This window comes from Cetorhinus maximus, chromosome 34 (assembly GCF_964194155.1).
Source record: "Cetorhinus maximus chromosome 34, sCetMax3.hap1.1, whole genome shotgun sequence".
NCBI lineage: Eukaryota > Metazoa > Chordata > Chondrichthyes > Lamniformes > Cetorhinidae > Cetorhinus > Cetorhinus maximus.
The window spans coordinates 9,545,305-9,558,542 of NC_135912.1; the positions used below are offsets into that span (position 1 = coordinate 9,545,305).

Consider the following 13,238-nt stretch of genomic DNA (forward strand, 5'->3'; position numbering starts at 1 on the left):
ATCTTCAGGCCCGGATGAAATGTATCCCAGGATGTTGAGTGAGGCAAGGGAGGAGATAGCTGGGGCGCTGGCAATAATTTTCAATACCTCTCTGGCCACAGGAGAGGTGCCAGAGGATTGGAGGACAGCCAATGTGGTACCATTATTCAAGAAGGGAGGAAGGGATAAACCAGGGAACTATAGGCCAGTCATTCTAACCTCAGTGGTGGGGCAGGGATTAATCAAGGACAGGTTTTGTTAAGGGGAGGCCATGTCTGACCAATTTGATTGAATTTTTCGAAGAGGTGACCAGGTGTGTAGATGAGGGCAGTACGTTTGATGTAGTCTACTTAGACTTCAGCAAGGCTTTTGATAAGGTCCCGCATGGGAGACTGATAACAAAGGTAAGAGCCCATGGGATCCAAGACAATTTGGCAAATTGGATCCAGAATTGACTGAGTGACAGGAAGCAGAGCGTGATGGTCGAGGGGTATTTTTGTGACTGGATGCCTGTGTCCAGTGAGGTTCCACAGGGGTTGGTGTTGGGTCTCTTGCTGTTTGTGGTATATATAAACGATTTAGGCTTGAACGTAGGAGGGTTGATCAGTAAGTTTTCAGATGACACAAAAATTGGTGGGGTGGTAAATAGTGAGGAGGATAGCCTTAGATTACAGGAGGATATAGACGGGCTTGTCAGATGGGCAAATGGAATTTAATCCTGATTAGTGTGAGGTGATGCACTTGGGCAGGACAAACAAGGCACGAGAATACACAATGAAAGGTAGGACCCTGGGAAGTACTGAGGATCAGAGGGACCTTGGTGTGCATGTCCACTGGTCCCTTAAGGTAGCGGGACAGGTAGATAAGGTGGTTAAGAAAGCTTATGGGATACTTGCCTTTATTAACCAAGGCATAGAATATAAGAGCAGGAGATTATGCTGAAAGTGTATAAAACACTGGTTAGGCCACAGCTAGAGTATTGCATGCAGTTCTGGAATCTGCATTATAGGAAGGATGTGATTGCACTAGCGTGAATGCAGAGGAGATTTACCAGGATAAAAGCAAAATACTGCAGATGCTGGAAATCTGAAACAAAAACAAAAATAGCTGGAAAAACTCAGCAGGTCTGACAGCATCTGCGGAGAGGAATACAATTAACGTTTCGAGTCCGTATGACTCTTCATCAGTACTAAGGAAAAATAGAAATGAGGTGAAATATAAGCTGTTTGAGGTGAGTGGGACAGGTAGAACTGGATAGAGGGCCAGTGATAGGTGGAGGCAAAGAAGAGATTGCCAAAGATGTCACAGACAAAAGAACAAAGGGGTATTGACGGTGGTGATATTAGCTAAGGAATGTGATAATGGCAACATTAAGGGTACAAAGCAGGATGAGCAAGTGACAGATGGCCCTCGTGGGAGTTGGGGGAAGGGATCGAAATAGGCTAAAAGCTGGAGATAAAACAATGGATGAAAATAAATTTTAAAATAATAGAAACAGGTGGGAAAAGAAAAATATATTTAAAAAATATTAGAAAAAAGGGGGATTGGAAAGGGGGTGGGGATGGAGAAGACAGTTCATGATCTGAAGTTGTTGACCTCAATATTAAGTCTGGAAGGCTGTAAAGTGCCTAATTGGAAGATGAGGTGCTGTTCCTCCAGTTTGCGTTGAGCTTCACTGGAACATTGCAGCAGGCCAAGGACGGACATATGGGCATGAGAGCAGGGTGGTGTGTTGAAATGGCAAGCGACAGGGAGGTCTGGGTCATGCTTGCGGACAGACCAAAGGTGTTCCGTAAAGTGGTCACCCAGTCTGCGTTTGGTCTCTCCAATGTAGAGGAGACCGCATTGGGAGCAGCGAATGCAGTAGGCTAAATTGATGGAAGTGCAAGTAAAGTGGTATTGGGACCCTTGCTTTTCCTGATATACATTAATGATCTAGATCTTGGTGTGCAGGGGATAATTTCAAAGTCTGCCGATGATACAAAGCTTAGGAGTGTTGTAAACTGTGAGGGGGACAGTGTAGAGCTCCTTAAGGAGATAGACAAGTTGGTGGAGTGGACAAGTAGGTGGCAGATGAAGTTCAATGCCGACAAGTGTAAGGTGATGCATTTTGGTAGGAAGAACATGGACAGACAATATCAAATAAGAGGTGAAATTTTGATGGGGATGCAGGAGCAGATAGACCTATATATAGATAGACAGTATATATGTGCATAGATCATGGAAAGTGGCAGGATAGGTGGAGATAGCAACTAATAAAGCATATAGTATCCTGGGCTTTATTAATAGGGGCATATAGTACAAGAGCAGGGAGGTTATGCTGAATTTACATAAGACACTTATATAAATTAGGCCTCAGCTGGAATATTGTGTACAGTTCTGGGTGCCACATTTCAAGAAGGATGTGAACACATTGGAGAGAGTGCATAAGAGGTTTACAAGAATGGTTCCAGGGATGAAAAACTTCAGCTATGAGGATAGATTGGAGAGGTTGGGGCTGTTCTCCTTGGAGAGAAGACGGCTAAGAGGAGATTTGATAGAGATGTTCAAAATGGTGAGGGGGTTGGACAGAGTAGATAGGGAGAAGCTGTTCCGCTTGTAAAAGGATCAAGAACGAGGGGGCACAGGCTTAAAGTGATTTGCAAAAGAAGCAGATGTGACGTGAGAAAATTGTTTTTCACACAGCGAGTGGTTCGGGTCTGGAACACACTGCCTGGGAGTGTGGTGGAGGCAGGTTCAATTAAGACATTCAAGAGGGCATTAGACGATTATTTGAATAGAAACAATGTGCAGGGGTACAGGGAAAAGGCAGGGCAATGGCACTAGGTCATAATGTTCATTTGGAGAGTCGGTGCAGACACGATGGGCCGGATGGACTCCCTCTGTGCCGTTAAAATTCTGTGATTATGTACACTGCAGGTAATTTTCTCATTGAAAGGACGAAAAACTACAGTGGGACTCCCTTAACATACTCACGTCACCCATCTAAGGGCACAAACTGTTTGGAAACATCATTTGTCAAGGAGTGCATGCTTATTCTGAAAATACTCATTTTAGTCCTGATAAGAAAATGCTAATAAAAGGGGGGAAATACACAAGACAGATGTGAAGGGAAAGGAACTGCTTTATACTCTTTCGAGTTATCGACAGTCACAGATTGCAACTCTTTGAGTACAATCACAGTTCTTGGTTTGGAATTGCTTTATGTTGAGTGGTCTTTTGGAACTTGGTAACATAGTAGTTACATCGTTGAACCAGTAATTCAGAGGTCTGGACTAATGACCTGGAGACATTAGTTCAAATTCCACCGCAGCAGATGGTGTATTTAATTTAATTAAGTAAACCTCAGATAAAAAGCTAGCATCAGTAATGATGACCACAAAACTACTAGTCTCCTTTAAGGGAGGAAACCTACTGTTCTTACCCGATCTGAAGCTAAGACTGATTTTTCACAACATGAGGAAATCTTAGAAGACAAAAACTAAGGCCGAATATTTCCAAGATGAGTACTATCTGATCCACCTTTTTACAGAGACTCAGCACCATGGCATCCTCATCCAAACTTGCTTGTAACTACGAGCACCCTCTAACGTTCGTGAGGACAAGCTCAAACTTAACATAAACACCATACTATCGTAACCCAAGTTGCCACCTGACAGACCACTCAACATAGAGCTGTTCCTTCTTTCACGTCTATTGTCTGGTTTCCCCTTCTTATTAGCACGGATGGGGTTTTTTTTGTTTAGTATTTTGGTTTTTAGGGTGACTGGCACATGTCTGAGAGTGGGAGAGGGGGAAGCAAAAATGAGTTCCTCTGAAATGGTTGTGTGGATGTTAGCGCAGGATAGGGTTTCGGTAGAATTTTGAATGCGCTGTACAGTAGTTAGGAAGGGCTTGGAGTCACTGGCAAGCGTATGGAATTTGCAACAGTGGCTGAGGATAATGGCTTTGGTTATCCACATCTTTAACTGGAGCATATTGCAGCTCATGCAAGACTAGAAGTTAAAATAATAAATGGCACAGAAAAGCTAAATCTGCAAACTAGTTCAAATTAAACTTTGGCAGTTAAGATATAGGGCCTGCGATGAGGAAATCTATGGAAACTTTCTGGATGATGAACAGAGATGACCTTCATCTGTGTCCATCTTGTGATGTTATGAAAGCACCTACTGTGTCCTTTCTTGAAAAACAAGTCATTCACTCCAGAACAGATGATGTATCATAAAAAACATTATGAAAAATGCTCATGATACCAAGAATCATTTAGAAGGAAGATTGTGATGGGGTCATGCAGCTTGAGTGAAAGCTGGTATTCACAGGAGAAAGCAAAACATAATCCCACATAATCAAGCAGGCTAACACTTCAATGCATAGCATCACAGAATGATAGGACAAGGATAGTTCTGGTAATTATCAGTGCATTGAATTCTTCTTCATAACCATGTCATTTAAAGTCAGATGAAGAGGAGAAAGGCAACATATAATTAACACTTTTTTATGATCACATTTTCTTTCTTACTGGCTTTCTTCAGAAAGCATTGGCCGAGATAGTTAGCAGTATCACATTGTGTTCTCAGTCCAAAATGGTGCACTATTCACCACCTGAAAGGACTTGGGGAACGGGGGGGGCGTGTGTAACTCCTAGAAAACCCATTTCTAGGACAGCAAAATCCCGGGCATCAATATGTTTTTTGCTTTGAGATTTGAAACCCGCAGAATGACTTAGTTATTCCAAGTAGGTTCAGTATCAAGGGCATTCTACACAGTCACCATCTTTCCTCACCTTCAGAATGATACTTCAAACTCTGGGAACAGACTGACTAATGTACTGCAGATACGTGCCAGTATGAATTACAGTGCAATGTCTCACCATTTCCTGTCCAATGTCCTATTTGATCAAGAGCTGGAACACATTATTTTGTGATTAGCCACATAAGTGACACACCAACAATGATTGCATAATGCACACTCCCAAACAAAAAGGTGTGTTTCATATTATAGACATATTTCTAAAGCAGGTAACGCAATCATTTATGTCCATTGCTGGGTCATTTGAAACACTGGTGAAAAGGCATGCGTTATATCTTACACTTAAACATTCGGCAGTTACCAGGGCTTCTGAAATCTGCCCTGCCTTTTGTTTTCAATGATGGGCATCACCTTTTCTGCTTTCCAACTCATTGGGGTTTTACCCAATCCAATGGGCACTAAGGGAATGAAAGTATATGGGAATACGGCAGGAAAGTGACGCTGAAGTTGAGAATCAGCCATAATCTTACTGAATAATAGAGTAGACTCAAGGAATAGTATGTCCTAAGTCTGTTCCTAATTCTTACGTCCTTAATGATATTTCAAAGGTATTGGTGAAGAAAGTTACAACCTCTTCAGGCCACTCCACCAGCAGTTAGATGGAAACTGAGGCTATCTTCAGCTTGCTAAAGCTTTCGACAATACCCTTCATAATGGGGTTAGAAGTTTCGAGTGTGCCCCCGCTCAAACTCCTTTAAAGTCAGGAATCTCTATTCTCTCTTCACTGCTAAAAATGATTTAGTTCCATCACACCACTGCCATGGTTCATTCCAAAATTGTCTTGTACCCATCACTCAATCATGAGAATCTTAAAGAATGCTGTGATATTTTCTGCTGCATTCCTCTCAATCATTCTTGCCTTCACACTGTTCAACTTTATAGGTCTCCGTATACCGTTCCCCTCCACCCCCACCCAATTTCATAATCTTATGAGCCTTTTCACAGTCTTTCTTTTCCATCCATGTCATTTTTTATTTTCCTGGTTTTTTTTGACTGTTCTGGAATCTGCTGCTTCTTGCAGTGTGAAATGAATTGCTCAACACTTAACTTTCACTTGTATGAAATGGGAGTAGCCTGCTCCACCATTTACTAAAACCATGGTCAATCCTTGGCCTCAACTCCACTTTCCTGCCCCATCCTGATATCCTTTAAAGCTCAAAAAGCTGTCAACCACTGCCTTGAACATACTCAATGACTGAGCACCTCTAAGCTAATTCCACAGATTCACAAACTCGAGCAAAGAAATTCTTAATTTCAGTCCAAAATGGCCACCCACTTATCTGCTCCCACCCTCCCTTTTATATGGTTCTTTCCAGTTAATTTCTTACTTGCAGCATTTTATTAATTTGAAGCCTGCTCCCGTGAAATCAATGTCTTAATAGTTTTTATTTTCTGTTCTGTTTTCATTTCAACAACTAAAATTAAGACCTTTCTGAAGAGCAGATTCCAATTGTCACCTGGTCTATTACTCCCATCAATTAGGCAGAAATCCAACACTGCCCTCCCTCCCACTTGTGCCTCCCTCTCTCACCTGCCACTTAAGGCAACTCATAAAGCATTTCAATAAACTCCTTCGCACAAACTATTGCCATTGTGAATTCCAGCCAATTTCAGGTCCAGTCTTTCCCTCTCTCAATCACAGCTGAGGCCGTATTACTAATATTTATGGCCTTCCATAGCAGCGCATCCATCTGTGTTTTATTTTGTGCTAGCCAACAACATTTCCCTACCATCATAATCAAGTTATAGATTTAACTCTCACATTGACATCTTCTAAAACACAGAATTTAAAACACATGTTCAGCTATGAAAAAACTGATCCAGACCTTTCAACTTTTGACAGTAACGAGAGTTAAAACCAGCACTATTCACTATCCAGAGCCATAAGTCAGACCACTGGCTTGAATGAGGACCATTTCACTGCGTGATCACGGTAAAACAAAATCAATGACTTTTCTTTTTAAACTTGCACATTTTTGTGTTTGTTTAAAAAAAGAACAAAGTGCCTCAATTCTCAACTCATAGCAGATGGGCTCTGCACGAAAGCCCAGAGGTCTACATCAGCTAAGAGTGTAGCTGGTGGGGAAGTGATATGCTAATCATATAAGCACCATTTATCAACTCTAGTAGGAATGGGTACTGTTAGCTCTGGTGATATAACTGCTACAAGTAAAGAAAGGTAAAGTTAAATATTAATCAGAGAATTTGTGCAGACGTAGCACAACTTTGTATCCAACAAATTCAGAATTGGCACATTTTAATTATTCAAAATAATTTCTGGTAATAGAAGAAAAGACTACTTTTTGCTTTACCTTGTACACTTGTCCGTAGGTGCCATTTCCAACAACTTCCACCAGTTCGAAAATACCCGCAGGGTCCTGTATAGAGCAAAAACATACGTTGAGTGAAGTTGAACAGTTATAAGTTTTCAGGTATAACAGCAATGTCTAACTTCCGCACTGCTGATATCAAAAAACATTTCCATCTCTACAAGGTGAGCGTTCCACCTGCTCCCTCCCTCCCTCCGCCACCACTTTGCAGACTAATGCTATTTTAGTAATGGCTATGTTGATTTGTCACCCCGACATGTGACTTTAGTCTACATTATGGTTGACTCTTGACGGTTAGCTCAGTTGGCTAGATGACTGTAATGCTGCTATGGCACGGGTTCAATCCCCATCCTGGCTGTAGTAGTTCATGGATACCTGCCCCCACGCTTGCAGGGTGGTGCTTTTCAAGCTTCATATGTAAATTGGCTCTCTTTCTCCAATGGAGAGCGATGCCTCTGGTCCAGTGTGGACTTGGCTAATTACCAATGCCCTTAGGACAATTAGAGATGGGTAATAAATGTTGCCACATCTCAAAAACATTTTTTAAAATACTAAATTAAGACCCCAAAATCTGTGCTAAAAGCAATTAGATCTATGCAAATTAATGGGAGCATCTATTTAAATGTGTAAAAACACAATACAACGTAGCCTAAGAGAAACAAGTGTTAGAATATTTCTGAGTTGAACCTTTACCCAAACCCAGTTTGCTTTTCATTTAATGTAAAAGTACTTGTACCAAAAAGTCAGCCCAGTACAGGGTAGAAGTAGCATCGTTGTATAATACCAATTATTACAAACGACTTTGGAACAACAAAGAAATGCTGCATTGCCAAAAAAATACCTTGTGCTTTTTTTTTTAAAAAGTCAAGGCAACAGAAATCTGCTATCAATTTCTTTTCCTTCTGTGACAGAATTGTTCAACAATATTTCAGGCATAAGCATTTCATCCAGTCTGGTATTAAGGAGAAAATGCCACTGAATTTCCTCAAATGGTAAAGCTTGCCTTGAAAGGTCAATTATCTGCACTTAAGCAGATAAAGGACATCAGATGGACATTCAACTTATCTGCAATGTGCTCACTGCCTGTGTTGCGAAGCAAAAAGCAGAAAAACAACTTAACAACGTGCTGGTCTTTCTACCACCACTACCATCAAACCACCCCCTTTCCAGAGGTATCATGATTAATCTTATGTCGGCTGTTGTCCAAAGAACCAGTAACTTGCTACATTCTGTGCAGAGTCTGGCAATGTCTGCAGTGAGTTGGAGCTTGCGCAGCACAAGGACAGATTTCAATTTGTCCTCCCTCCCTATGAGGGCCCCACTGTCCTCTCTGCCAAGGTCTTGGGTCTGAATCTTCAGCTTTCATAGAGATTCGTTTAGGACTAGTCCAAGGTGACAGTCAGTTGCTGGTGGGGAGGAGGAAGGGAAGCAAGGACTACATCAGTAAGGGGAATCAGCCCCGCCTGCTACACACTTTGCAAATTTCCTTTTATATTTTTCCTTTAGCAATGCAAAACCTTTTGTGGAGACGCATGCTCAGACGCATCCTTATCTACATAAAGCATATATCACAAAAAAAAAGTCCTTCCACTATTTTTAGATCCAAAAAAGTCACCGACAGTTCCTAAATTAGGGCACAGTGCACAGAATGCCAAGCCTCAAGTATATCAAATCGATTAAATAGAGATTCCCTGGAGAGGTCAAGCAGTGAAAGCAATGCTGCCAAGACTCCCAATACTTCAATACTGTGCAAATACTTTCGCTGCTTATAGGCAAGGCGAGTAAATCCATCACTTTCTCCTCATGCTTTGTGTCCCTTAATTCCAGCCAGTTTTTAAAATAATCTTCACAGATTCTACATGGCTGCAAAATAAGGCGGCCAAAGTATAACTTGTATAATACCATTTTTACTTCCAAAAGGATGACATTTTACTTTTAAAAACCCAAGGTGAGGAGTTAAAGGGACAGGGACAGAATGGATGAGCACCAGAATGTGTATGAGCAGATAGAAGGTCTGACTAATGTGGCTTTTATGAAAGGATCACTAACAAGGTGGAGTGTCTACAGATGTTGATGGTGCCCATATGGGCTTCCAAGACATTTACTATAGAGTCATAAAGGATGAGGTAGACCATTCAGCCCACACTACCTGTGCTGAATCTTTGAATGAGGTAATCAAATTCATCCTATTCCCACACAGCCCTGCAGATTTTTCAAGTATATATCCAATTCCCTTTTGCAAGTTACCATTGGACTTGCTTCCTCCAACCATTCAAGCAGAGCACCCTCCCCAAAAGGCTTTTTTACGCTGGGCCAATTGAAATTTTCTAGATGCAGATCAACAAAATTTGTACTGGGTTGGGGTATCAAAAGCTACAGATGAAAGGGTAGACAAATGGAGTTGATCTCATTGAACGGCGGAAGAGGAGAAGGTTTGGATAGCCTACTCCTACGGTCTTCCTCATTACTCTGGCTGGGTAACAGATGCTGGCCTTAGCAGCAACACTCACATCCCATGAAAAAATATACACTACTGAACAAACTATCTTGATGGCCAAAAGTGCTGCAATAATGTTATAGCCTTTTCAATTGGAGTTGATTTGAACCTTAAAAAAAATTCTAAAATCACGTCAATCCATCAAAGTAGAGAAAACTGGTGAATAGGCAGATTTGGAATATATACATTGGATTTAATATTGATAAAATATAGCGAATATAGCTGAAACGTCTAAGCGTTTATTTCTCTGAAAGAGTTCCACTTATATCAGAATTGTATGATGAACTGAAATTGTAAATTAAATTTTTAATTCTCTGAAACAGTATCGAAGATCTTTGTAGGATTTGTTCCCTTCTATCCCACATGAATTTCTAAAACACGTGAAAAATGGCCCAACATGGTGTTAGAGACCAAGCTAAGGACGCAGAATTCAAAAACAAACTTTTATCACATATTTAGCACAGAAAGAAAAATAAGTAAAGATGGAAAGTGAGATTTTAGACTAGAAATATGGCACTAAAGTCAGCTAAATTGTCACAGAAAGATCTTTGTTTTTGATTTATTCATGGGATGTGAGGATCGCTGGCTGGGCCTGCATTTATTCTCCATCCCTAAGTGCCCTTGAGAAGGTGGTGATGAGCTGAGTTCTTGAATTGCTGCAGTAAGTGCAGTGTAGGCACACTCACAGGGCTATTATAAGGGATGACTTAGTCAGGATGGTGTGAGACTTGGGAGGTCAACTTGCAAGATGGTGGTACTCCCTTGAGGCTGCTGCCCTTGTCCCGGGTGGTAGAGGTTGAAGGGTGCTGTCACAGAAGCCTTGGCAAGTTGCTACAATACATCTTGTAGAAGGGTAAAAGCTGCAGCCACAGTGTGCCAGTGACAGACAGAATGAACGTTCAAGGTGGTGGATGGGGTTCCAATCAAGCTGGCCGTTTTCTCAGAGTTACATAGAGTTATTGTGGCATAGGATGCCACCATTCGGCACATCCTGACCATGCCAGTGGTATCTATTTTTCAAAAAAAGTTGCAAGTACGTAAATTGTCCTGGATCATGTTCAGCTTCCTGAGTGTTGTTGGAGCTGCACTCGTCCAGGCAAGTAGAGATGGAGAGTTACTTGTCATGGAACACCAAGCCTTTGACTTGCTCATGTAGCTGGTCCAGTTGAGTTTCTAGTCAATAGTGAGCTCCAAGAAATTGATGGTGGGGTATTCAGCTTGGATGCTGTCAGAGCCCACAGCCTTTGCTCGTGGACGTTTACAGCACAGGAGGCCGCCATTCGGCCCAACGTGTCCATGCCGGTCAACAAAGATCTGACTACACAAATGCCATTTTTCCAGCACTTTGCCCATAGCCCTGGAGGTTATGGCAACGCAAGTGAATATCTAAATACTTCTTAAATGTTATGAGAGTTTCTGACTCAACCACCCTTCCAGGCAGTGAGTTCCAGACTCCCACCACCCTCTGGGTGAAAAAAATTTCTCAACTCCCCTCTTAGCCTTCTACCTCTTAAATCTAAATCCCTGGCTATTGATCCCTTAATAAATGGAAAAAGTGCCTTCCTATCCACCCTATCTATGCCCCTCACAATCTTATACACCTCTATCAGGTCCTTTCTCAACCTTCGCTGCTCCAAGGAAAAGAACACCAGCCAATCCAATCTTTCCTCATGGCTCAGGTCCTCCAGCCCAGGCAGCATCCAGGTAAATCTCCTCTGCACCCTTTCCAGTGTAATCACATCCTTCCTATAATGTGGTGACCAGAACTGCACACAGTACTCCTGTTGTGGCCTAACCTGTGTTTTATACAGTTCCAGCGTAACCTCCCTGCTCTTGTATTCTATGCCTCGGCTAAAAAAGGCAAGTATCCCATATGCCTTCTTAACCACCTTATCTACCTGCCCTGCTACCTTCAGAGATCTGTGGATATGCACACCCATGTCCCTCTGATTTTCAGTACTTTCCAGGATTCTACCGTTCATAATGTAATCCCTTACCTTGTTAGCCCTCCGTAAATGCATTACCTCACACTTTTCTGGGTTGAATTCTATTTGCCACTGCTCTGCCCACCTGACCAGTCCTTTGATATTTTGATGCAGTTTACAGCTATCCTCCTCACTATTTACCATCCTGCCAATTATCGTGTCATCCGCGAACTTCTTGATCATACCACTTACGTTTAAGTCCAAATCATTTATGTACACCACAAACAGCAAGGGCCTCAGCACCGAGCCCTGTGGAAGCCCACTGGAAACAGTCTTCCAGTCATAGAAACATCCCTCTACCGTCACCCTCTGCTTCCTGCCTCTCAGCCAATTTTGGATCCAACGTGGCACTTTGCCTTGGATCCCATGGGCTCTCACTTTTTTGACCAGTCTGCCATGAGGGACCTTATCAAAAGCCTTGCTAAAGTCCATGTAGACCACACCAAATACATTACCCTCATCAACACTCCCGGTTACCTCCTCAAAAAATTCAATCAAATTTGTCAAACAAGACCTTCCCTTAGTAAATTCATGTTGACTATCCCTGATTAATCCTTCTCTTTCCAAGTGCAGATGTATTCTGTCCCTTAGAATTCTTTCTAGTAACTTCCCCACCACTGAGGTTAGACTGACTGGCATGTAATTTCCTGATCTATCCCTTCCTCCTTTTTTTAATAATGCGACAACGTTAACAGTCCTCCAGTCCTCTGGCACCTCACCTGTGGCCAGAGAAGATTTGAAAATTACTGCCAGGGCCCCTGATATCTCTTCCCTTGCCTCCCCCAACATCCTGGGATACATCTCATCATGGCCTGGGGATTTATCCACTTCTAAGGCCGCTAAACCCGCTCATATCTTCTCTCCCTCTATGTTAATTTCCTCTAATATTTCACAGTCCTCCACCCTGATGCCTACAGCTGCGTCGTCCTTTTCCATTGTGAAGGCCGACAATTCATTGAGGACTGTGCCCACATCTGTCGGGTCCACACACAGATTACCTCCATGATCCCTAATTGGTCCTACTCTTTCCCAAGTTATTCTCTTGCTTTATGTATTTAAAAAGCCCCTTTTGGTTTTCCTTTACTCTACCCACCAATGCTTTGTCATGCACTCTCTTAGCTTTCCTAATTTCCTCTTTAAGTTCCCCCCTGCACTTTTTATACTCCTCCAGGGACTCTGCCATATTGAGCTCTCAGTATCTGCCATAAGCTTCTCCTTTTTTCTTAATCCTAACTTTTATGTCCCTTGACACCCAGGGTTCTCCACACTTGGTTCCCCACTTTATCTTTACAGGGGTATATATGCCCTGTACTCTCACTATTTCCTCCTTGAATGCCTCGCACTGCTCTGATACAGTTCTATCTGTAAGTAGTTGCTCCTAGTCCACTTGGGCCAAATTATATCTCATCTTAGTAAAATTAGCCTTTCCCCAGTTTAGAACTTTTATTCCTGGCCAACCTTATCCTTTTCCATAGCTATCCTAAAGCTAACTGAGCTATGGTCACTATCTCCAATATGCTCCCCTACTGACATGCCTTCCACCTGCCTGGGCTCATTTCCCAATATTAGGTCCAGAACTGCCCCCTCCCTTGTTGGGCTTTCTACATACTAGCTAAAGAAGTTCTCCTGGATGCAACT

General features: G+C 42.2%; 1 protein-coding gene across 2 annotated transcripts in view; it reads right to left on the reverse strand.

The window, feature by feature from the left end:
- The window catches only part of LOC144671731 (misshapen-like kinase 1), a 253,706-nt gene that overhangs the window by 180,956 nt on the left and 59,512 nt on the right, over window positions 1-13,238 (reverse strand). For both annotated transcript variants that reach the window (XM_078533739.1, XM_078533738.1), the window contains exon 2: window positions 7,101-7,166. In XM_078533739.1, the coding sequence (XP_078389865.1) occupies window positions 7,101-7,166 (66 nt within the window). The remainder of the gene's footprint in view (window positions 1-7,100; window positions 7,167-13,238) is intronic.